This window comes from Myotis brandtii, unplaced genomic scaffold (genome assembly GCF_000412655.1).
Source record: "Myotis brandtii unplaced genomic scaffold, ASM41265v1 scaffold16, whole genome shotgun sequence".
NCBI classification, from domain to species: domain Eukaryota; kingdom Metazoa; phylum Chordata; class Mammalia; order Chiroptera; family Vespertilionidae; genus Myotis; species Myotis brandtii.
This window is the reverse complement of record NW_005355832.1, coordinates 614,788-639,074: the sequence shown is the minus strand read 5'-3', so window position 1 is coordinate 639,074 and position 24,287 is coordinate 614,788. Positions and strand designations below refer to the sequence as shown.

The following is a 24,287-nucleotide window of genomic DNA, read 5'->3' as shown; positions in this document are numbered from 1 at the left end:
CCCAGCGCTGCCCAGCCCTGGATCCTAATTTTGGGGAGAGAAGAGAGAGAGAGAGAGAGAGAGAGAGAGAGAGAGAGAGAGAGAGAGTTCTTTCTGCAAATGACACATGATGCTTGGGGCTTTCCTTTCCTCTTTGTGGTTTTGTATCGACTGTAACCAAGAGCCTGGCCTCCTCCTGGCGGTGCCTGTTTCGGTTCGGCCTCCTTTGCTCTAACGCGCGGGATGAGGGCAGAGTGGAAGGCGGTAGGACGAGCGTTAGAAAGAAAAGGTGAGCGGCCCTGGTGGGCCTGACGCTGGCGGCGAGGGGGCCTGGTGGACCGAGCTCGTGGTCTATCTAGACGGGTTTCGGTGGGCGCGAAAAAGTAAGCAGGGCATAACTCGTTCTTTGATTGTGAAAAGTAAACTGGCTAAATGATAAAGGAGGGGGGAGAGAAGAAAGAAGGGAGGGCGAGAGGAAGAGGAAGGGGTGGTGTGGAAGAGGGGAAGAGAATAAAGGGGGGGAGAGGGAGAGAGAGAGAGAGAGAGAGAGAGAGAGAGAGAGAGAGAGAGAGAGAGAGAGAGAGAGAGAGAGAGAGAGAGAGAGAGAGAGAGAGAGAGAGAGAGAGAGAGAGAGAGAGAGAGAGAGAGAGAGAGAGAGAGAGAGAGAGAGAGAGAGAGAGAGAGAGAGAGAGAGAGAGAGAGAGAGAGAGAGAGAGAGAGAGAGAGAGAGAGAGAGAGAGAGAGAGAGAGAGAGAGAGAGAGAGAGAGAGAGAGAGAGAGAGAGAGAGAGAGAGAGAGAGAGAGAGAGAGAGAGAGAGAGAGAGAGAGAGAGAGAGAGAGAGAGAGAGAGAGAGAGAGAGAGAGAGAGAGAGAGAGAGAGAGAGAGAGAGAGAGAGAGAGAGAGAGAGAGAGAGAGAGAGAGAGAGAGAGAGAGAGAGAGAGAGAGAGAGAGAGAGAGAGAGAGAGAGAGAGAGAGAGAGAGAGAGAGAGAGAGAGAGAGAGAGAGAGAGAGAGAGAGAGAGAGAGAGAGAGAGAGAGAGAGAGAGAGAGAGAGAGAGAGAGAGAGAGAGAGAGAGAGAGAGAGAGAGAGAGAGAGAGAGAGAGAGAGAGAGAGAGAGAGAGAGAGAGAGAGAGAGAGAGAGAGAGAGAGAGAGAGAGAGAGAGAGAGAGAGAGAGAGAGAGAGAGAGAGAGAGAGAGAGAGAGAGAGAGAGAGAGAGAGAGAGAGAGAGAGAGAGAGAGAGAGAGAGAGAGAGAGAGAGAGAGAGAGAGAGAGAGAGAGAGAGAGAGAGAGAGAGAGAGAGAGAGAGAGAGAGAGAGAGAGAGAGAGAGAGAGAGAGAGAGAGAGAGAGAGAGAGAGAGAGAGAGAGAGAGAGAGAGAGAGAGAGAGAGAGAGAGAGAGAGAGAGAGAGAGAGAGAGAGAGAGAGAGAGAGAGAGAGAGAGAGAGAGAGAGAGAGAGAGAGAGAGAGAGAGAGAGAGAGAGAGAGAGAGAGAGAGAGAGAGAGAGAGAGAGAGAGAGAGAGAGAGAGAGAGAGAGAGAGAGAGAGAGAGAGAGAGAGAGAGAGAGAGAGAGAGAGAGAGAGAGAGAGAGAGAGAGAGAGAGAGAGAGAGAGAGAGAGAGAGAGAGAGAGAGAGAGAGAGAGAGAGAGAGAGAGAGAGAGAGAGAGAGAGAGAGAGAGAGAGAGAGAGAGAGAGAGAGAGAGAGAGAGAGAGAGAGAGAGAGAGAGAGAGAGAGAGAGAGAGAGAGAGAGAGAGAGAGAGAGAGAGAGAGAGAGAGAGAGAGAGAGAGAGAGAGAGAGAGAGAGAGAGAGAGAGAGAGAGAGAGAGAGAGAGAGAGAGAGAGAGAGAGAGAGAGAGAGAGAGAGAGAGAGAGAGAGAGAGAGAGAGAGAGAGAGAGAGAGAGAGAGAGAGAGAGAGAGAGAGAGAGAGAGAGAGAGAGAGAGAGAGAGAGAGAGAGAGAGAGAGAGAGAGAGAGAGAGAGAGAGAGAGAGAGAGAGAGAGAGAGAGAGAGAGAGAGAGAGAGAGAGAGAGAGAGAGAGAGAGAGAGAGAGAGAGAGAGAGAGAGAGAGAGAGAGAGAGAGAGAGAGAGAGAGAGAGAGAGAGAGAGAGAGAGAGAGAGAGAGAGAGAGAGAGAGAGAGAGAGAGAGAGAGAGAGAGAGAGAGAGAGAGAGAGAGAGAGAGAGAGAGAGAGAGAGAGAGAGAGAGAGAGAGAGAGAGAGAGAGAGAGAGAGAGAGAGAGAGAGAGAGAGAGAGAGAGAGAGAGAGAGAGAGAGAGAGAGAGAGAGAGAGAGAGAGAGAGAGAGAGAGAGAGAGAGAGAGAGAGAGAGAGAGAGAGAGAGAGAGAGAGAGAGAGAGAGAGAGAGAGAGAGAGAGAGAGAGAGAGAGAGAGAGAGAGAGAGAGAGAGAGAGAGAGAGAGAGAGAGAGAGAGAGAGAGAGAGAGAGAGAGAGAGAGAGAGAGAGAGAGAGAGAGAGAGAGAGAGAGAGAGAGAGAGAGAGAGAGAGAGAGAGAGAGAGAGAGAGAGAGAGAGAGAGAGAGAGAGAGAGAGAGAGAGAGAGAGAGAGAGAGAGAGAGAGAGAGAGAGAGAGAGAGAGAGAGAGAGAGAGAGAGAGAGAGAGAGAGAGAGAGAGAGAGAGAGAGAGAGAGAGAGAGAGAGAGAGAGAGAGAGAGAGAGAGAGAGAGAGAGAGAGAGAGAGAGAGAGAGAGAGAGAGAGAGAGAGAGAGAGAGAGAGAGAGAGAGAGAGAGAGAGAGAGAGAGAGAGAGAGAGAGAGAGAGAGAGAGAGAGAGAGAGAGAGAGAGAGAGAGAGAGAGAGAGAGAGAGAGAGAGAGAGAGAGAGAGAGAGAGAGAGAGAGAGAGAGAGAGAGAGAGAGAGAGAGAGAGAGAGAGAGAGAGAGAGAGAGAGAGAGAGAGAGAGAGAGAGAGAGAGAGAGAGAGAGAGAGAGAGAGAGAGAGAGAGAGAGAGAGAGAGAGAGAGAGAGAGAGAGAGAGAGAGAGAGAGAGAGAGAGAGAGAGAGAGAGAGAGAGAGAGAGAGAGAGAGAGAGAGAGAGAGAGAGAGAGAGAGAGAGAGAGAGAGAGAGAGAGAGAGAGAGAGAGAGAGAGAGAGAGAGAGAGAGAGAGAGAGAGAGAGAGAGAGAGAGAGAGAGAGAGAGAGAGAGAGAGAGAGAGAGAGAGAGAGAGAGAGAGAGAGAGAGAGAGAGAGAGAGAGAGAGAGAGAGAGAGAGAGAGAGAGAGAGAGAGAGAGAGAGAGAGAGAGAGAGAGAGAGAGAGAGAGAGAGAGAGAGAGAGAGAGAGAGAGAGAGAGAGAGAGAGAGAGAGAGAGAGAGAGAGAGAGAGAGAGAGAGAGAGAGAGAGAGAGAGAGAGAGAGAGAGAGAGAGAGAGAGAGAGAGAGAGAGAGAGAGAGAGAGAGAGAGAGAGAGAGAGAGAGAGAGAGAGAGAGAGAGAGAGAGAGAGAGAGAGAGAGAGAGAGAGAGAGAGAGAGAGAGAGAGAGAGAGAGAGAGAGAGAGAGAGAGAGAGAGAGAGAGAGAGAGAGAGAGAGAGAGAGAGAGAGAGAGAGAGAGAGAGAGAGAGAGAGAGAGAGAGAGAGAGAGAGAGAGAGAGAGAGAGAGAGAGAGAGAGAGAGAGAGAGAGAGAGAGAGAGAGAGAGAGAGAGAGAGAGAGAGAGAGAGAGAGAGAGAGAGAGAGAGAGAGAGAGAGAGAGAGAGAGAGAGAGAGAGAGAGAGAGAGAGAGAGAGAGAGAGAGAGAGAGAGAGAGAGAGAGAGAGAGAGAGAGAGAGAGAGAGAGAGAGAGAGAGAGAGAGAGAGAGAGAGAGAGAGAGAGAGAGAGAGAGAGAGAGAGAGAGAGAGAGAGAGAGAGAGAGAGAGAGAGAGAGAGAGAGAGAGAGAGAGAGAGAGAGAGAGAGAGAGAGAGAGAGAGAGAGAGAGAGAGAGAGAGAGAGAGAGAGAGAGAGAGAGAGAGAGAGAGAGAGAGAGAGAGAGAGAGAGAGAGAGAGAGAGAGAGAGAGAGAGAGAGAGAGAGAGAGAGAGAGAGAGAGAGAGAGAGAGAGAGAGAGAGAGAGAGAGAGAGAGAGAGAGAGAGAGAGAGAGAGAGAGAGAGAGAGAGAGAGAGAGAGAGAGAGAGAGAGAGAGAGAGAGAGAGAGAGAGAGAGAGAGAGAGAGAGAGAGAGAGAGAGAGAGAGAGAGAGAGAGAGAGAGAGAGAGAGAGAGAGAGAGAGAGAGAGAGAGAGAGAGAGAGAGAGAGAGAGAGAGAGAGAGAGAGAGAGAGAGAGAGAGAGAGAGAGAGAGAGAGAGAGAGAGAGAGAGAGAGAGAGAGAGAGAGAGAGAGAGAGAGAGAGAGAGAGAGAGAGAGAGAGAGAGAGAGAGAGAGAGAGAGAGAGAGAGAGAGAGAGAGAGAGAGAGAGAGAGAGAGAGAGAGAGAGAGAGAGAGAGAGAGAGAGAGAGAGAGAGAGAGAGAGAGAGAGAGAGAGGATATTGCAGGTATTCCCAGCTGCTAAATTTTGTGCTGAAAAATAGAGGAGGACCCGCAGCCTGGTGGAAGGAGCCCATTTAAGTTGGGAGGAAGGTTGAACTTTAACAGAAATGGCAGTCAAGCCAGTCGAACGGGTTCCTGAAATATCCGAAAAGGTTTTCTGTTGCCCCTGGCTTTGCCGGGAAAGGATAGGTTTAGTGTGCCTGAAGATTGATGGCATGTATTTTAAATTGAGGTAAAAATCACAGACTCAGTGTGTGAGCATTAAAGCGGGGACGGCTGCAGGAGCCCCCATGTCGCCTCTGTCCTCTAACACATAAGCATCATCTCGCATGTTCGGCGGATGTCCGCACACATCACTGTAAACAACGGGGCCCACCGGCTTCCTCCCCTCTCCCCTCCAAACGCTGAGACAACGCCTTCTTGTTCTGTTTTTTAATCTGCACACCAAGCACCTCGGGGCGATCAGTTCTTCCCATCAGGAAAGTCCCTCTCCAGGAACCAGGACACCTCCTGCTACACCAGCCCCCTGCGATGCTCTCCCTCCCTGCCCTGTCCCAGGAAACAGAGGCTGCTGTGCGGGCGGCTGTCCCCAGCTCAGTCCATTGAAGTTCTGCCTCTTTCCTGCTAAACTTTTTCCCCCGTCCGCCTCTGCCAGCCCCCTCGTCTGATTACATCTAGTAATTCTCCACTGAATGAACGTCATTTACAATAGTAGGGGAGCTCTGCGCTGGCTGCTGCTTCACGCTCCATTTGTCCTCCATTCTCCCTTTAAAGTACTCGTGTAATATTAATAGTCATGAATATCAATTATTATGAGGCGGTGTAGGCAAGCGGAGGGAGGAAGGGGCGCCCGAGCAGTCTGAGCCCAGCTGCGGGTGGAAGAGGACTGCTTCTGGAGCCCGGAAAAAGAAAAAAAAAAAGGCAGAAGAAAAAAAAAAAAGGCCAAAAAGACAGCAAGAGACCGGTGAACCGCTCTGTGTGTGACAGGCAGTGCCAATCTTGTTTGGGGGTGGGGGGGGGATTTTTTTTTTTTTTTTTTTGATGGCTGGCCCTGGAAACACTTCAAGCTCGGCTTCTGTGTCCAGCCTGTTTCTTTGCTGGACTCCTTGATTTTTTTTTTTTTGGAAATCATTGTTTGATTTTGAGCAGTAACCAGGCTTTTTTTTCCAGATGTTAGTCCACACCTATTCATCCATGGTGAGTTTGGATTCACGTTGTACCAGAACTGCATGCTCCCTCTCGCTGTCTCTCTGCGTCTCTCCGTCTCTGTGTGCGTGTCTCACTCTCTCTGTCTCTGTCTTCCTCGGAGCGCCTTTGGCTTGGTAATTTAGCACCATAATTGGACGAGGCTGCAGCTGCTTCTCTTGCATTGTGTGTTCTCCGTCTGAGCTCTTGGAGTCAGCTGGGGAGGGGAGGGGGGGGGACCAAAGAGAAAACTTTTCATTTGCCACAGCAGTTTAGAAATTGAGGTGACTATTTCTCCAAAAAGAAACACAGGGACTTTACCGTGGCATTTCCACAGCGGAGAGGGAGAAACTTCAACACCCTTCTCTGTCTCACACAGACCTCCTCTTTTTTTTTTTTTTTTCACTTAGTTTACCACTCCAGATAGGACCAACAGGGAGTTGTCTGGGCTTTTTTATTTCCCCTCCTTCCAACCCCAAGTCCTTCATTTTCACACCCTGGAGTATCTAATAGCATTAGATAGAGAAAGGCAACCTTCGAAATAGCTCCTTCAAACCACAGCTCAACTTCACAGGGGCTTAGGATGTGATTCCTAATGAGATCCATTTCAATCAAACACGATTTCAATTCATTCCTCTTGGGGCGGGAGGGGGGACTGGGGACCCAGATCACACAGATTCCTCTCAGCTCCTGGAATTGTCGGGCGGTGTGGGGAGTCCCTCGGGCAGCGTCCCCCCCCCCACCCCCAACCCGGGGTTGCCAGTGAAGGAAGAAGTTGGTTTTGAACTGCAGGAGCAGCACAGCTGACAGGGTGCAGTTTCATCTGTTGTGCTTGGGAACCCTGGCAGAGTTAGAAACAATTGCCCTAAACACCCAGAAGAGCAAAGACGATCTGTAAGCCGGCTCTATTTTTAACGAAGGACTTGAGAACCTCACCCCATGCACAGCGATTTCCCCCTCGCCCTTTTTGCTGGCTTTGCACTCCCCACGGAAGGCTCCGATGTCGGTTGTGTGGGTGACTCTCCCCATTCCCTGCCCCCCAAAGCCTTGCCTTTGGAATTGCTGAAAATCACTCGCCCTCTGAGTCAACTTGGCCGTGTAAGTTTCAGACTCCTGCTTCCCCCGCCCCGGGAAGAAGCACTGAAGCTGGTTCTCCATTTGTCGCTTGTATTTTTTTTTCTTCTTCTTCTTCCCCTTCTCTTTCCTCTCTCTCTCTCTCTCCCTTTCTCTCGGCTCCCAGGACCGGCACGATGGCGTCCCGAGCCACAGCTCTCGGCTCTCCCAGCTGGGCTCGGTGTCCCAAGGACCTTACTCGAGTGCCCCGCCGCTGTCCCACACCCCGTCGTCCGACTTCCAGCCGCCCTACTTTCCGCCCCCCTACCAGCCGCTCCCCTACCACCAGAGCCAGGACCCCTACTCCCACGTCAACGACCCCTACTCCCTGAACCCCCTGCACCAGCCCCAGCAGCACCCCTGGGGGCAACGGCAGCGGCAAGAAGTGGGTTCGGAAGCCGGCTCTCTCCTGCCCCAGCCCCGGGCCGCCTTGCCCCAGCTCTCGGGCCTCGACCCCCGGAGGGACTACCACTCGGTCCGCCGGCCCGACGTGCTGCTGCACTCGGCGCATCACGGCCTGGACGCGGGCATGGGTGACAGCCTCTCGCTGCACGGCCTCGGCCACCCCGGGATGGAAGACGTCCAGGTAACCACCACCGAACAAACGAAAATGACAGTAAATGTATCGCGAAGGCTGCGGGAGAGGGGAGCGGCGGGGGAGGGGGGCTGTCTCCTGGGGGAGGTAGTTTGCATCTTTAGGGACCCGCTGGACACAGCATGTGTAACTGTTTCTGTCTGTAGGGACGTGTGTGGCTCTCTAGTGGCGATGCCTGGAGGTCCCATTATGAAAGTAGAACCGCTAGGAATGAAATCATGAAGGAGGGAAATATGTGTGTGTAGCTTGATCATTTAGCATCATCAGCATCAAGGCTGGATGTGTTTGTCTCGCCTTCGCTACCGGCCCCTTCCTGTTCGCTGGTGTGTTGTGTGAGCGACCTGGGGACCCTCCCCACTGCACCGCCTCAACCAGCCCGTCCTGGAGTGGGCCTGGCCCCAGGACTGGGCAGGTGAAGACCCAGCTGCCTAGGGGCTGGGGCTACTGCGCGGAGGCACAGGGTCCTCTGTAGGCTCAGAGGTTCTGCTGGATTTGCAGACTTGGTTAAGCATGACAGGGCACATTGGAAGAAAAACATGGGCTGCCTTGATCCAAGCCAGGTATCCCTTTGAATGTCCCATAACCTGCAGGTCCCTTTGCCAAGATGTTTGAATTCCAGAATCATCACCCAAGAAAGTGAATATTTGTGGGGAGAGACCCAGAGAGCCACAATTCTGTTTGAGAGTCCACGAGGACAACTACTATTTGAGAGGTCCTGTTCCCCTTTCGGTCCATTAAATGCCTGTGGAGCAATATTCTCCACGTCCCTCTTCAACCCTCCCCCTCCATTAATACTCTTTCCTCCTCAATGTTACCATCCCAATGGAAAGGCATCACGTGTTTATTTCTTAAAACAAAAGGCTCAAAACACTCCCCCTACCCACACACCATCCCATCTGCAACCTACACAATGGAGCCTGATTTGGTTGAGAATACTTGATTAAACTAAACAAAGAGACATCAAAGAAATGCTTTTTAAAACCTGTCTGAGTGATTCTAAGCAGGTCTCCTTTGGCTCTTTAGTTTAAATAGTCTCCAGAAAAGATAAATATGGTTGAAAGGTATTTAATTGACACTTTGGCCTCCTTGGCATAGTTGTATACTTTGTGCATTATGGTAGGCATACCTCGGAGGCAAAGAAAAACGAAATGGGAAAGGGAAAAGGGTGCACAAGTCCTTCCTCTGTATTTTGATGAAGAAAAAAAATGTATGCTGAACAGTTAAAATGCGGTGGCAGCATCAAATGCTGTCTGTGGGTAGTCTGTGATGGTTTACTGTTTTAAAGGAAATTCAGTTATTTATTGTTTCCAAAAAATGACGGTCTCACCTGATTTGTGGCTGAATTTACCCACCGTAATAAGAATGATAGTTTTGTTGATTTAATCGAGCTTGACTGTCCCTGTCTGGAGATCATGCTCATTTCAGAATATCATATGAGAAAATATTTAATAGTTGTGGTTTTTTTAATGCATTGGGGTGATGTGTGTCTGGGGGGAAGGAGTTTTTAAATTAACCTTTCTGAGTACGGTTCAAAGTGCTAGATAATGAAAGTGGATCAGCTCATCACCATTGCTGTTGGCAGTGCTGACACTGGCTGTCACCTCACCCCCACCCTGCTGGCCGAGTGGCTCAGGTGACCCAACAGAGGAATTCCCCCCAAAGAGGGAACATATTTATTTGGTTTTAGATGTTAAAGAAAGAGATCATTGTGAGGCGCTTTGAGTGTTTGGCCAAATGCGAAGGGCGAGAGAAAAAACGGGGCCAGGTCTGTGCATTTGGGAGAGCACCCCTGTCAAAGCGTGGGGTGGGCCCAGCTGCTGCAGGTGGGAACACAGACCACAGAGGCTAAGGTAGCTCAGAGGGGAGCTGGTGCAGGCCCAGCCTCACGGGTTCCCCACCCCACCCACCTCTGCCCAGTTCCTTCCCCAGAAGCATCCCAGCCAGGAGTCCGGGGAAGTGGGGAGGTTCTGGGGACTTTGTGTGGATGGTCCCCGGTGCTAAGGGTGGCGAAGGATACACCCCGCACCTTTCCCAGACGGGGCCCATCTCGTGAGGTGTGCTTGTCTTGACACAGGGTGGATGACAAAGACGGGGGAGAGGAGATGTATCCAAGACCAGAGCCCAGGATCCAGAGGTTCCATTTCCAGCTTCAGGATCTGGAGCTTGGGGGGCCCAAAGTTACAGGAACCTGCCGGGTCTCAAAGTTCCCTGCAGCCAGAATGGGCTTGCTGGCGGGGTTCCACAGGCCTGAGCTGTAGTCACTGGTTCAGTCTCAAAGGCCTAGTGTGCGTTCTGGACCCCCTGGACCCCCACCCCGCCCGCCAACCAGACAGATCCCGAGAGTGCTGCCTGCTGGCGGACTTCACAACCAGGGGTCCTCATCTGGCCAAGGGTTGGGGGGCTGTTGTGACACACACACACACACACACACACACACACACACACACACTCATGGCCACCGCCCCAACCATGAGAGACGGAGGAGAGCTAATTAACCAAATGCTCCTAATATTTTTTAAATGAAACTATAAAACCCTGTCAATTTCTATTTCAATTTACTCACAGGGGCTATTAAACTAGCAAATCGCTGCTTGGGTTCTGGGTATGCTACATTTCACCCAGTGTGTGTGTGTGTGTGTGTGTGTGTGTGTGTGTGTGTGGGGGGAGGGGGGCAGTGTTTAAAAAAAAACTTAGAACAAACAGCATCAGAAAGAAAGAAGGACTGAGATGACACCTCGTTTGGAGTTTGTTTAGTTACCAGGAACACCTCTTTTCTTCTTCCCATCAGTTGCTCTCTCACCTCTCATCACCTCTACCACCCATGAGTATAAACACATGAGGATGTTCGGTCAAACCTCCCAACGCGCGCGCACGCGCACCCCCACACACAGGCGCACACACTCACTCCCACACACCCCGGTGTCTTAAAGCAACCCCTGGTATCACTTTTAACTAAAGAAGTCTAGTAATTACGAGTCTGAGTTGTTTTTCTGCGCTTCCGCATGCAGTCCTAATTAAATCTTTACGATCCTCCCTGTGACGATTAAGCGCCAGCATGCTGCGTGAATATCCTGTACAAAAACCCAGCAGGCGGCCGTAATTAGATAGAAAATCAGACAAGAGCCTTCTCATTAACTACCACAACTACCCCACGTCGCTGATGAGGCGTATATACATATTTACGTACCGACGTGAGGGTGAGGTGTGGGGGGCGCACTGGTCCGGGCGCGTGAGATCGCGGGGCTCTGCCCGCCCCCGGACACAGGCGAATGCTCTGGTCCTGCGTGGACACGTCGCCACTGTAGACACGTGGGCACAGAGAGCCGTGAATCGTGTGTGTGTGTGTGTGCGCGCGCGCGCGGTGGGGTCTCTTGAGGAGTTTCCAACAAGTTCCATGAAGTCGTGTTTTTTTTTTAAAGGCTTTTTGCTATTTCTTAAGATGTGCCTGGCATGTTGCAACTTGGAAAAACGGTTCTTACTGAGAATAACAATTTCCCTCACCTTTCCGAGAACGGAGGAGTGACTATTAAATACCCAAAGAAACAGAGTAACATGCCCCCTTCACGATTAGATCATCTCATCTCTAGTTTCGAACGCGCTGCTTGTTTGGGGCAGGCAGTCTCTCCCCTGTGAGGAGCACACACCTTGTCTGGGATGCAGCACGAGGGGGGGAGGGGAAGTGCTGTAAAAACTCCGCCTCGCTCCCGCGCCCTTTGCTTTGGACTTCTCTGTACAATGGGTGACGAATTGGTCCAAACTTAGATTCCTGTGGATCAAGGAAAGCAGTTGTCCATTTCAGAAGGACTCAGCATTTATCCTCATTGCACGCACGAGCAGGGAAGGGAACCCACTGCTTTTAGAGGCCCGGGGATGCACAGCCAGACAGTGAGAAACCCATTCCAACAGCTCTTTCCCCTCAGAAGTGCTGCCAACACCCAGGGTGGAAACTTGCCTTCTGAGGGATGAAACTGTGGCACAGAAGATGAATGCTCTTGCCAATCGCCAGGTGCTGACTGGGAGCATCCGGGCCTCTGTGTGTGTCTGTGTATCTGTAGTGACTGCCTTCCTAACAGGTGTGCTTCCTGCTGGGCAGCTGGGTTGAGAGGGGAGCAAATTGTGCAGGTTCCTCCGAGGGACTGTTGTACAGCAGGAAGTTCACAGCGCTCGGGGATGTGTGTGGACTGCAGTGGGTGTGCGGTCCTGGTGGCTTGCAAACATGTTCCTATGTGTTGCTGTTTGCATTCCATTCCAAATTGCTCAGACTTTAATTAAAATCTCATAATGTAAACTGTTATGTATTTGTGAAATGATTCTGGAGTTAAGATGCGCAGGGATAGAATAGAAAACTGAAATTGCTCCTACTAATATTGGTGGAAATCTTTCAGCTGTTGCCAAATTTTCACAATTCATAAGAGCAAATAATATAAAAGTTTATATGTCTATGTAATATCTGTGTTGAATATAATAACCGAACCAATACCACATCCCAGATGACTCTCCCAGTTTCCTTTTTCCTCTTCTTTCATGGGAAGAATGTATAATTTGGGTGAATTTCATCTCGATGTCGATTTGGAGATAATAATGATAATAATAAAACCTCCCTTTGTGAATTAATATAAATGGAAATAACAGACACTCCAGTTTGGAATGACATGATTTATGTGTGCGATTCTTTAATATCCAGTCAATTTGAATAGTGATGTTTTTATATTCACAGTCAGTTGAAGATGCCAATAACAGCGGCATGAATCTATTGGACCAGTCTGTCATAAAAAAAGGTATGGATTATTTCCCCCCAAAAGTAACCAAAGTTCTCCTGTGCATTCATGTCTTCATGATGAGTTTTTCACTTTGGGCAATTCATTATTTTATAAGACACAAATGTTTGTTCACAATTACAGAACAGCGGCTGTCTGGGTGAAAGGGCATGTCGGGAAGAAGGAAATGGGGGGAGGAGGGAAAAACAAAACCGCAGGCAGAAACCCGGATGAGAGAGACAGAGGGACAGAAACTATTGCCATTTCTCTCCTGGTACATTTGGCAGCAATTCTAGATACTCTCTCAAATAATTGCACTACCATCATGTATGGAACTAGCTGGGAAACACTGCTTTCCAAAATGTACTATAATTATTTCATTGATAACTGGAGTTTGCTGAACTAAACCCTAGGTCATTGAGACAGTTCCCTCTCTCCTTGTTTTTGTATTTGGTTTTTTCGGTGGTACTCTGTTCCCAGGACTCTGTGTTTTATGAGTTGTTCCTTATTTTGTTTAATTGTGCCAAATGTGTCGCTAAATATGCGCATCCTGAGAAGCCGAGCCAGCCAATGCACATTTCTAAGTCTTCCTACATATGCGTTCATGATTTAGTGTGACTGTGGAATCACCCCATACTGTTAAAGGGCATGCGATATTAACAAATGTTTGCAGTCTCTTGTACAGCTGTAAGCAAAATAATTAACTAATTAAACTAATTAAATGTAATTACAATAACTCATTTCGGGCGTATTGCAGCTGCTTAATTTTTCCCCCTTCTTCTCTGACTGTCACTGAGAGAATGCGTGGCGATTAGTGTGGCTGTCGCAGGGCCCGGATGTCACTCACATGCCACAGATTTAGGAGCTTGAATGTGTAAACAGAACAATCTTTAATTATCACAAGAACTGGTGTTTGGAGATACAATTTTAACTACAATAACCCTTTCTTATCTATGCTGGAGAAGACCTGTCCTTGTTTGGTGTCAACAAGCCCCAGCCTCAGTCGTTTATGATTCATGGGAGCCACATGACTTGCACAAAAACAATGAAAGATGTTTTGGAAAATAATCCAGAGTCCAGCTGATAGAGTAGGAGGGTTGTGAAGTGAGGATTCCAAGGAGGGTGAGGCACTCTACATTGTCTTCTTTTACAAAAGGCAGAGAAAGTAGCTCTGAGAGGTGGGAGCTGGGAGGTGGAAGCTTAAAATGATGCCATTTGGCTTTGGAATGACCGAAGAATAGTAAGGTTTGGGGCAAAACTACTTAAGTGTTGCTTTAAATATCTCTCCCTCTCTTCTTTAGATAGTATCGTTTCTTCAGTTTTTAATGCCAGCTTTTGGGTTTGCTCCAGTGTCTGGTTGCTTAGATTTGCAACTGTGCTGACAGCTCACTTTCACCATTTCCTCTTGGGTCTTCTCTTTTGGTTAATTGCTGGTTAATGGGGGGGGGGGGGGGGGGGGGGGGGGATGGGAGGTGTAATTCTTCATTGGCTGCTTTTGTTTCTTTTTGTTTTAGTTCCCATCCATTTTCATGGAAAGCCAGAATCCTTAGCTCAGAGTTCCAGATCCTAGAAGCAGCATTTGGGCTGGCAGTGGGGCATGCCAGCCGATGACCAATCAGAAATGTTATTCATAGCCAGGCCAGTAAACATAATTGGAATTTAGCTTGCCTAACCAAAGGGAGCTGAACATATTCTCAGATGTGTGAGGCTTTCCTTTCAGGGTTTGTATGTGTTTGTCATCAGAATGTGAATATTTATGTGTGAAGGTATCTTCAGGAATAAGAAAAGGAGGATATTGACTAAAGTTACTGGTTTTGTTTTGGAAATATGCAGTGCTTGTTATGGCCCTAAAAGGTTGTGTTTTTTTGTTTTTTTAAATAATGTGCAGCTTAAAACATCTAAGTGGCACCCTTGTCACTTTATTGATTTAGGGGGTGTGGTATGAATAGGAAGTGTTAGGTTTACTCCATTATTTAATATTTTAGGTATTTGCTTTATTATTACATGAAGAAAAGATCCCAATATCATATTTTTAGTTTTAGAGAGTCATGGGTGAAATAGAAGTGTGTGATTGACTTTTGTAAATTACTATGTACCACTTAAAATAAGGTTATGAGTTAGTTCATTAGCTCCTTCTCTGCTCTTTGGTCTCCATCTTTGTCCCACCCCCACCCCCCACCTTTTGAGGGATGTCTCCAAAAGATTAATTTCATAAAAGAGGAGGTAAGAAAGTTTTCTGAACAAAATATTCTAAATTTCAACAACTGGCAGGGGACTCGGTTGCTTAACTTATTTTCTAATGGGCTTTTAAAGAGATTTTTAAAAATTCTACCTTGTTAGTAAAATTGCCCCAACTGGCCCAGGTTTGGGTGTCTCTGCCTGTGTTTATGAAGCCAGGAAATTTAGGTATAAAGGATCTCTCTCTCTCTCTCTCTCTCTCTCTCTCTCTCTCATTATGGAAAGACACCCCACTTTTAAAATTTGACCACTCCAATTTTTCAGCCATGTTGATATCACCCCATAGATTATAGGCTAGCTCTCTCGTTATGTTTGCTATCTGGGCTTAGCTGACATTTCTGAAGTAATTTAGTTAAGAGGAAATGAGTTGTTCCCAGTAGAGAGAGCAAACGAGTGGAGTGAAGGTAGCCAGCGTGATAAATGGCTCTTTCATTTGAGGATCTCCAGAGCTCGTTTACGGCTAATTTTCTGGATTGGCCCCCTTTGAGCTATTAATGCAATCGGCAGGGACCGTGGCCCCTCTCCTCTTAGCTGCCCCATTAGAGCTCCCATTAAGCTGCCAAGTCTCAGAGTCTCAACTCCATGGCAGGAGTGGGGGGTGGGGGGTGGGAATAATGAAAGGTGCTTTTAAACTCTCCTAATCTAAACCGGCAGAGGGTGGTTAATACGATTTGAAGGGGGCTGGTCAATGAGCAATCAATAAAGTAATAATGAGAAGGATTCGGTACATTAACAGTCTAAAAATCCAACGAGACATTAAAAAATAATTCTTAACTCTCAGTTCCATTAGGATTGGGAATCTGGGCTGGTTGGGGGTGGGGGTGCCCAGCTAATACCATGATCACTGCCAACATCCTACAGACTAATTAAAAAAAAAGTCTCACCTAGATTTTAAGAAAAAAAAGGTTTTGGTGCAATCAGAGGCCAATATGCAATTGGTTTCACACCTTAGGCATCAGAAAAAAGTGCTGGGATTTCTTGGAAAGGCTAGTGTGGCTGGAGTCCAAGGTCCAAATGTGACTGTGGGGCATTTTCGTTGGTCTTAGGGATATCCTGTTTGGTTAGTTTCAGTGTACCCTCCATTCTCTCCCTTTTCCCCGTTAGTTCTGGCCCCTTCCCCACAAAAACACCTTGATTGGTGCGGATTTTCTTTTGGGTCGGGGAGAATAGAGAATTTGCCGATTTCAATTACAGTAAGTTCTGCTGGGATTCTTCCTTCTGACTTCAAAGGTCAAAAGGACTGAGAGTCTGAAAAGATGTGAGTTTCCTCTCCAGCGAAGAGGTGTGCCTTTCCAGAGCTGACTTGGATCCCTCTTGATTCAAGTAGGAACTCTGAGATACATTCCAGCCACCCAGGGAGGAATCAGCGTGCATAGAATTTCAAAGCTGGGAACGTTAGACACGCTTCTTCCACACCCCACCCCACCCCACCTCCGCCTCCGGTGTGGGAACTCAGAGAGTCGGTCAATGACTTTCTCGAGGTCCCACGCGTCAAGTAAGCCATGGGACCCAACTCGGTTTCTAGCCTCTTTAGACTTTGTCCCTAAAGGGTGCCGGCACTGAATGTCTGCAGCTTTTCTTATGTTCCAGCTTTCTTTGTGGGAATCCTTTTTTTTTTTCTTTCCAGGACTTCAGTCCTCATTTTGTTATATATACATTTGGAATCAAATGTAGCCCTCTGGTAGATGAGAAACAATGCAAGTGTAAGGAAAGGGGTGCTCTGTTGGTGAGAAGTAATTATTTCAAGCAATGCTCAACCTCTTGGAGGCTTCCTGGTATAGTTTACATATCTAAGCCCATGTACCTTTCAGAAGGACTTAGCCCTTGAATCTATTTCCTCCCTTCTCCCCCACCAGCAGATCAGATTAAGAGGGACTGTTTCCAGTCAAACACAAAGATCTAAAAGCTACAATTTCACACTTAAGTTGAACGGATACAGATTAAGAGCTAGCCTATTAACACTTTGGCTCTATATAGTCCACTAATAAATAATATTCCTTCTAATCATTTTTCTTCCTCTTTCTTAAATAAAACTCCAGTCACAGTAATGGAATATTATTCAGTTTTTAAACCTTTTCCTTCTCCCCAAAATAATGCAAGGGAAAGGGGAGGAGGGGAGCAAGTTTTGAGGGTGTTACATCCAGAAGTTGGCCATGCCATCCAACTGAGAAGTGAAGAGAGAAAAAAACACACACACCACAAAACAGTTTTAATGTATGCACAGAAAATTGTAAACATGTAAAGAACTGAAAGCTTCGTGCTGAGTTTTGCTATGCTCCATTTCCTTACCATTTCCTGCTGTCGCTTTAAACCTATCTTAGTCATCTCTGGGTTCCGTGAGCAGGAACAGTGTACTCATAATTACTAACAAATCAACCGGGCCCTGTTGCTCCCTGGGTTTATTGATAAACTGGAGGAAAGCAGAAGGGAAAAGACCAAGAATAAAATATGGGGTTAATCAGCTGAGCTAAGCAGGTGTGAGAGTGGAGGGGAAGGTAGATGATAACAGTGCTATGGACTTACAGGAAAGTTGGGACTAGAAATGTGTAGGCTCTAGTCTAGGTGACCAATGCTAAGGTCCGGGTGGAAAAGAGGTTTATAACCTGAGGTTGAGAAAATACAGGATAGGACTATGACGGGCACTTACATTTAAAAATGGAAATATCTGATGCATGTCTGTTCAAATAGTTGTTTATGGATAAAAACAAACAAAAAACGCCTTCCCCTTCTCCCCCAGACAGCAGTGTGCTGACAGAAGCTGACTGGATTGGTGATATTTAGGTGATAATGTATATGTGGAAAGAAAGGTACAGCCCACGGGAGGGAGCAATACACATTCCCCAAAGGAAATAGCTCTTGTCAGGTAAATCAGGCAATTAACAATAGTGAAATTAGAGGACAAGTTATAAAGTGTCTCTAAAGGCCTGGCTCTTTAAGAGATCTGGCATCTGGGGCTGTGAGAAGCAGGTACAATTCCAATCCTCAGGAGATATTCAGTTATCCAGGAACTAGGAACTGAACTTACTATTTTTAGACGAGTGGGGTTTCTTCTGTTAAAATATTTTAAGTAGTATTTAAATATGAAAATGTTGCTGAGTACCAAGTGTGAGATTTCTATACAGTTTATTTCTACAGCTCATACCCTGTCAAAATACAAAGGGCAATCTATATTTTGGGGGAAAGTTTTCCAAGGTGATCTAATGTCAGTTTCCATGATCATAATTTATTTGTTTATAATGCTTGAATATGAATCTGACATATGGAAATCAGAACTGCTGTGAGGAATAAGATTGATTAAAACAGATGTGGATGCTGTATAAGAGAATTAAATGATAGATGGTCCCATCCCAATCGCTGTCTATTAAGTGAATTTAACTCAAATTTAATTAATACTCACACTTCAACTTTTTACTGGCTCCCTCTTAAGTGGGAAGCAGCATCACTGATGAGAATATGATGAGGGGAATGAGAAAGAAGGCAAGTCCCTCTGTAACTCACCACCTCCACCATGTCAGTGCACAAGATCCACTCTGCTAGCTGACATCATTCATCTGCCCTGGGATAAGGTCTTGGACTCTGTGGACAGAGCCAGAAATCCAAAAATATCTGCTAAGCACTGGCAGAAGGGAATGCTTCAGTCCCTACACCCACTGCCCTAGGAAAGCCCCCTTCCACAAAATCTTTGTAAAGGGCCGAATACAATTCATAGTAAATGAAAGATTTGGGACCTAACTGGCTTTTAGGAGGCTCTAAGGCAGTGGTTCTCAACCTTCTGGCCCTTTAAATACAGTTCCTCATGTTGTGACCCAACCATAAAATTATTTTCGTTGCTAATTCATAACTGTAATGTTGCTACTGTTATGAATCATAATGTAAATATCTGATATGCAGGATGGTCTTAGGCGACCCCTGTGAAAGGGTCGTTCGACCGCCAAAGGGGTCATGACCCACAGGTTGAGAACCACTGCTCTAAGGTCTGAATGCTGGAATCTGTGGTACAGAGAATAAGCTGTTACCAAAATATTGTGCTGGTTAGTCTGTTTGATACCAGGGAAATTAAACAACTTGTTTGACATGTAGAGTTCTAGGCTCCCGATGGCAGAAAGAGCATCTCTTTCTACTACCAGGATTATAGAGTGAGACAGAGTCCTTATTAAAGAGGGGGAACGGAAGCCTCCCTTTTCAATAAATTTCCTGGACTGGTGGTGATCAACAAATGCTGCTTGAATATTTGGAGCCTCCTTACCCAATGGAAGAAGCTAAGGTGTAGGGCAAGTCCGGAAATCCGCCTGCACAGTGGCTTCTAGAGCTTGCAGAAAGCAAATGGGTTTCGGCAGTGTAGAAGTCCAAGGGAGCCAGAGTGCCAGGGAACTGGGTGGTTGACCGTTCACTGTTCCTCATTCCCAGCCTTCTGGTTCTGCTGAGCCCCGCCTCTGCCTGGGGTGCAGATGACACTGAGACAATTAAACAGAAATACAGGCTGGAGACACTGAGTGCGCCTGGGTAGCAGTGGCAACCAGCTGTCAGCTCTTATTAACTTCTGCATAAAACATACCTTGAGTGCGGTTTGTTATCAATTACTTGCCGAAATGAAACAACTGGGGCAAGGCAAGACCGCAGCTCACATGAATTAGAGTGATTGGTTGATTGATCAGGGCACCTGTTGTAAATCATAAGGGCTCCAAACAATCACAGCCGGTGCTGTATGTTAATTTGTAAACAAAATTCATGTCACTGCGGAATTGCTTTCACTGGAGAGGAGCATTTGGGTTCATTTCTAAATGAATCTGCTGTTATGTAGGAAAGAATGCGATTCATTTTAGAGAAATGAGCAACTCTTTAGGGCCCAGCTCCCCAGCTTAATGGTATTTACTACTTGGTCGGTCTTGGGCACAGCACCTGATGGGGCCCACCCTTTTGATCCTCTCCAGTGATGACCAGGATTTGGGTCCAGCGGGAGAGGAGAAAGGGCCCCACTGCATTACCATTTTATATCATGCAGAGTGACAATCACCTTCAGGAGACAGATGAAGAAACCAGGCAAGATCCAGAGAGGTTCAGTGACATGTCTAAGGTCACCAAGCCAGTATGTGATGGAATAGGATTTGCCCGGTTCCCTAGCACAATCCAAACTCTGGGTTGCGTCTTTATTTATGTATGTAACGAAGGGGGCCGTGGCCAGCGACACTCCTCTGTCTGCACACACGGGGTAAATTTCCAGAGGACTGACGGCTTTTCCATTCGCTGGTACACAGTGCCCTGAACGCACCGCAGCGCCACAAACACTTCCTCCTCCAGCTTTCCGCTCAGCGCGCGTCCTGTGGCCTGGGCCCTGCGCACGCACGGACACATTCTATCAGCCGGTCACCAGGATCGAAACCCGGTCACCTTTATGGCATATATTTTTTTTCTCTCTCTCTAGTTCCAGTTCCTCCCAAATCTGTGACTTCTCTGATGATGAATAAAGATGGCTTCCTGGGAGGCATGTCCGTCAACACCGGCGAGGTGTTTTGCTCGGTTCCCGGCCGTTTGTCTCTGCTCAGTTCCACTTCAAAGTACAAAGTAACTGTGGGGGAAGTGCAGAGACGGCTCTCGCCCCCCGAATGCCTCAATGCGTCTCTCCTCGGCGGCGTCCTCAGGAGGTAAAACGCCCCCACGCTAGTTTTTATGGGGCGAGGGGGAGAGGGTTCGCGCCAAAACCGCTGGGAAGCTGGACGCGGTTGCCTAGCAACCGGGCGGCCAGAGCGCAGAGCGAGCGGGGAGTTGCAGCCCGTACGTGGTGGGGCCGGGGGCGCAATCGCCTCCTTCGGGCTCACGCTCTGCAGGTCCGCGCTGCCTTGCTCGGCCACGGGGTGCTCGACCCTGGGAACCTTCCACTTTCCCAGCAATGGCCCGCGTCCCGCTCCCTCCTAGCCCCAGGACACTTCCCGGGCATGCTAGCCTGAGTGAGACCTAAAAACTACACACACTTGTCTGAAATAGAAGTTTCACGGAGCAACCCCCTTCGTACCTGCAAGGTACTCTGATCAATTTCTCTATTTTGATTAAAATGCAGTTGGCGTCTAAGTTGGTCACAACCCGCTAATGCACTGTGCCCCACAGTTTGAAACACTTTGTTCTAGATTTGTGACCTTCTTTCCTCAGTGATATTACCACCAATAATAGCAATGACACCGCTTTAGAAGTATCAATAGTTATCCCTTGGGGCCATTAAGATACGCCCTAATAGTGGAGGAAGACAATCCTTAGGCTCCTTGTGGAAAGTTGAGGTGGCTTTTATCTTAAGCTTTAAAGCCTCCCCCAGAGTCCCTGCCAAGGCCTGAACCCTTTGGTAATGGCACTGACATGAAGGTGACATTGTATGAGGTGAACTTCTCCGGTTAGCCCATTTCAGGGGTTGGTGGCCCCCTCCTTTTCGAAAAGTGGCTGTGGGAATAGCAAGAGAGGTCAGAGTAACTGGTTCTCTTCTTGTGTTTTTGCCCATACCTTAGCAGGTACAGGGAGAGCCTTGGGAGGAAGTAAGGGTGTGACCTGCGGGCTTTTCTCACTTTGAATCCTCTAGCTGTGCTCTACTTCGGTTCAGTTTTCAAGTGAGTCCTTTGAGCCCCAGAGTGTGGAAGTTTCTTTCAATCACCCCCAGGCCTTAAGCGTGTGTGTATAAAACTTGCTATGAGATTAAGTGAGATAATATAGTGTTTAGCACATAACTAAACTCCATAAAGTGTTAGTTTTACTGTTGTTATGATTAGCATCACCATTAGTTTCATGTTTCTATCTTCCTTCCCCTTTTAACCCAATTCCATTTTATAGTGACTCTTTTTTTAAAAAAATGTATATTTTTATTGGTTTCAGAGAGGAAGGGAGAGGGAGAGAGAGATAGAAATATCAATGATGAGAGAGAATCATTGATTGGCTGCCCCGCACTGGGCATTGAACCTACAACCCCGGGATATGCCCTGAGTGGGAATCGAACCAGTGACCTCTTGGTTCCTGGGTTGAAGATGCTCAACCACTGAGCCACACCTGGCTGGGCTTATAGCAACTCTTGACCCCTTTCTTGCAAAGCCCACCTGTTTCAGCTAGTGCCTCCTCCTCTCTGAACCACCCAGTTCTTTCCTCTTTTCTGCATGGTTGTGCTCGCCCAGTTTCTGCTCACCTAACTGGCTCTGTGACAAGGAAAGAGCTTGAGTGTGTGCAACATCTACCTTCTCTAGACCCACAACCTACACCCTAATTATTCCCATCTGCTATCATTTTTTCCTCATGAGATAAAAAAAAAGAAAATGCACAATTTTTTTTATGCCCTGTATTGCAGAAATTAAGCAAACCTCAGCGAACTGTCAGCAAATAACCAAAAGGAAGGGGGGAAATGTGCTAACCTCAAGTTAAAACCTCTTCAAGCTCCACTGGGCTTTAGATTGCTAAGTCTAAACTTTGTTTCAGGAACACTCCGAGGTTAATCAGAATGTTAATTCTTGCAATTTCAGAGCCAAATCGAAAAATGGGGGGAGATCTTTGCGGGAAAGGCTAGAAAAAATCGGTTTGAATTTACCCGCGGGCAGGCGCAAAGCAGCAAATGTCACGTTACTCACCTCCCTGGTGGAAGGTAAGCAAGACGTGTGGCCATTTCACGAAGTGGCTGAGCTTAACTGTCGGCTGAAGGCTGACATTTTACACATTTCATGATTAACTGGAAATCATTGCAATTGTTGTGCCCTTATGAGTGGATGTCAAGCGACTGGTGGAGAGAAAAGTTCAAAGGTCTTTTTACTTAGAGGGAGCCAGCGATTGTAGAGAGGTCACTGGAGGTGTATAAGGGTCCCTGTGCTGTGAAGAGTACTCAGGTTCAGCCTCCAAGCCAGTGCAGGGGTCACCTCTGCTGCCAGGTGCAGGACAGAGTGTCCGAAATACCCTCTGAACTCTGGCAAGAGTCACTGTAAATAGCAATCCATTCTATACCCCTTCTCCTTCCCAGATTTTACGTCTGAATCAGGAGTAGCAAATACATTGTCTAGCTATGAAACTATTATTACGTTCATAATTCTCAATGGTTATTTTAAACTCATGTCATGTCAAGGGCCCTATCTCCTGCTGATTGATTACATGGGACTTACTGTTATTGAAATACAGCTTAGTAAGGCCTAGGAGAAAATTGGGTGGGGCGTGAGGAAACATGGAAGGGAGTCATGTATGATCTTCAATATAGATCCATCAGTTATGAATTAATGAACATAATTACAACAAAGGCATTATTATTTGCTCATCATTTTGGGGTTGGGGGTGATATTTATGGTATATAATAAAAAGGATCTTCCGAAGTCTAGAACCAGAGGATCTGCTGTTGAATTTGTGGGACAAGGAAAGGACAGGAAATACATCCAGATGGTCCTAATGGGGGAAGTTGTAGAATTTTGTCTAGAGGCTAACATGTATGTTTTTCCTTCTATGTTCATGGGTGTTAGATTATGACACTCATGTGGGGAACTGGTTTTTGGAGGACAGGGTCTTAGACTATGTAAGCAGCAACCATAAAGTCATCACATTTATAGGCACCACACTTTGCCAGCTTGAGGGCAAAGTTGCCTGGCCCAAACTTACCCTCCAGTGGCAACAGTCACCAAATATCCAGACCACATTTATTAGTGGTTGACTCTCAGCCTGGGGGGTTTCCTTTTTGCCCTTCAGGGAATGGGTAATATCACAGTCCTCATTTTGAAAAGCAGTCATGGTAATCTCAACCCAAGACAGGGATTTGGATGGAAAAGGGTGGAACTGAAATTCCAGCAGTTGGTTGGCAGTTTTCAGTTTTATGAATTGTTGCAAGCACCATTTCTGGTCTTTTGTTGTTACTGTCATAATGATGATTAAAGTAAGACATGGTCCTTAAAAATAATGTGGCTATGGGAGAATTCAATGTATTTCTTTTTCATGTTTGGGATCTTCCCTCAAACTCCTAAGGCTGTGCTTTAAAGGGTGATAATGCCTTGTTTGAGAGGGGCTTCCACAGAAGCTGGGACCTCTCAGATATCCAAGTTTTCTATAGCTGCCCTGTCACCTTTGTGCAGTCGAAAGTCCTTAAGTAGAAGGACGATAACAGGGACCTCTGAAGAGGAGAAACCGGAAACAAACTAGCTAGAAACAGACACAGACACAGAGAATAAATATTCCATTGCTGGATAGAAATACTCATATGTGTAAGATGTATATGGAATAGCATCTTTAATGTTCCATATGGGACATCTTTAATATATGTGGATATCTGCACACATGATTTGTGTTTGTATATATTGGTTACGAATAAGAGACTTTTCCTAATACAAGTATAGGAAGATACAAAAGATAACACAAAAGATAGGAAAGACTTTTATATTTATCTAAAGTGGTATAATCTTACTAAGAAGAGTGGTATCTATCTTGAATATCCAACCTAGTGTCTACGGGCAATTGTGAAGTGGCTTCTGAATATATCGGCCCAGCTTTTCCTTAAGACAAAGCATGGGGTGTGGGAGGCCTGAGGCTATTCAGGGAATATCTAACTAAGAAATGGCTGCAAGGATAATCAGGGAGAGACTGGAAAAAGAGGCAGGAGCAAAGTTTGTTCCATCAAGTCAATTACAGCCTGAGACTCATTTTTACTTCAGGCATCTGTCACACCTTTGCTTTTGCCTCCCAACAGCTGGCCTCTTCTGTAAATAATAAGAATTGACCTCCTAGGGAGCCCCTCCTGCCCCGGCAGGGTGAGAGGCTGGGTGCTGATGATTACCTCTGCTGCTGCTTTTGCAGGAGAAGCTGTTCATTTAGCTCGGGATTTTGGCTACATCTGCGAAACAGAGTTTCCCGCCAAAGCTGTTTCTGAATATTTGAACCGGCAGCACACAGACCCCAGCGACCTGCACTCCCGAAAGAATATGCTGCTGGCCACCAAGTGAGTGTCGCAAATCCCTGACCT

General features: G+C 47.2%; 1 protein-coding gene across 12 annotated transcripts in view; it reads left to right on the top strand.

Annotated features, from left to right (window-relative positions):
* TFAP2B (transcription factor AP-2 beta (activating enhancer binding protein 2 beta)) overlaps positions 1-24,287 on the top strand; it is a 33,555-nt gene that overhangs the window by 1,595 nt on the left and 7,673 nt on the right. For 3 of the 12 annotated variants that reach the window (XM_005862055.2, XM_005862053.2, XM_005862054.2), the window contains exons 1-6: positions 6,536-6,733; positions 6,876-7,334; positions 12,061-12,121; positions 19,761-19,980; positions 21,826-21,944; positions 24,122-24,263. In XM_005862055.2, coding sequence (XP_005862117.1) covers positions 6,575-6,733; positions 6,876-7,334; positions 12,061-12,121; positions 19,761-19,980; positions 21,826-21,944; positions 24,122-24,263 — 1,160 coding nt within the window. In that variant the 5' untranslated portion in view covers positions 6,536-6,574. Of the gene's footprint in view, positions 1-6; positions 363-4,404; positions 5,427-5,620; positions 5,648-6,535; positions 6,734-6,875; positions 7,335-12,060; positions 12,122-19,760; positions 19,981-21,825; positions 21,945-24,121; positions 24,264-24,287 lie in introns of those variants that run through there. The other 9 variants (XM_014536269.1, XM_014536268.1, XM_005862059.2 and 6 more) reach the window with 6 other exon arrangements.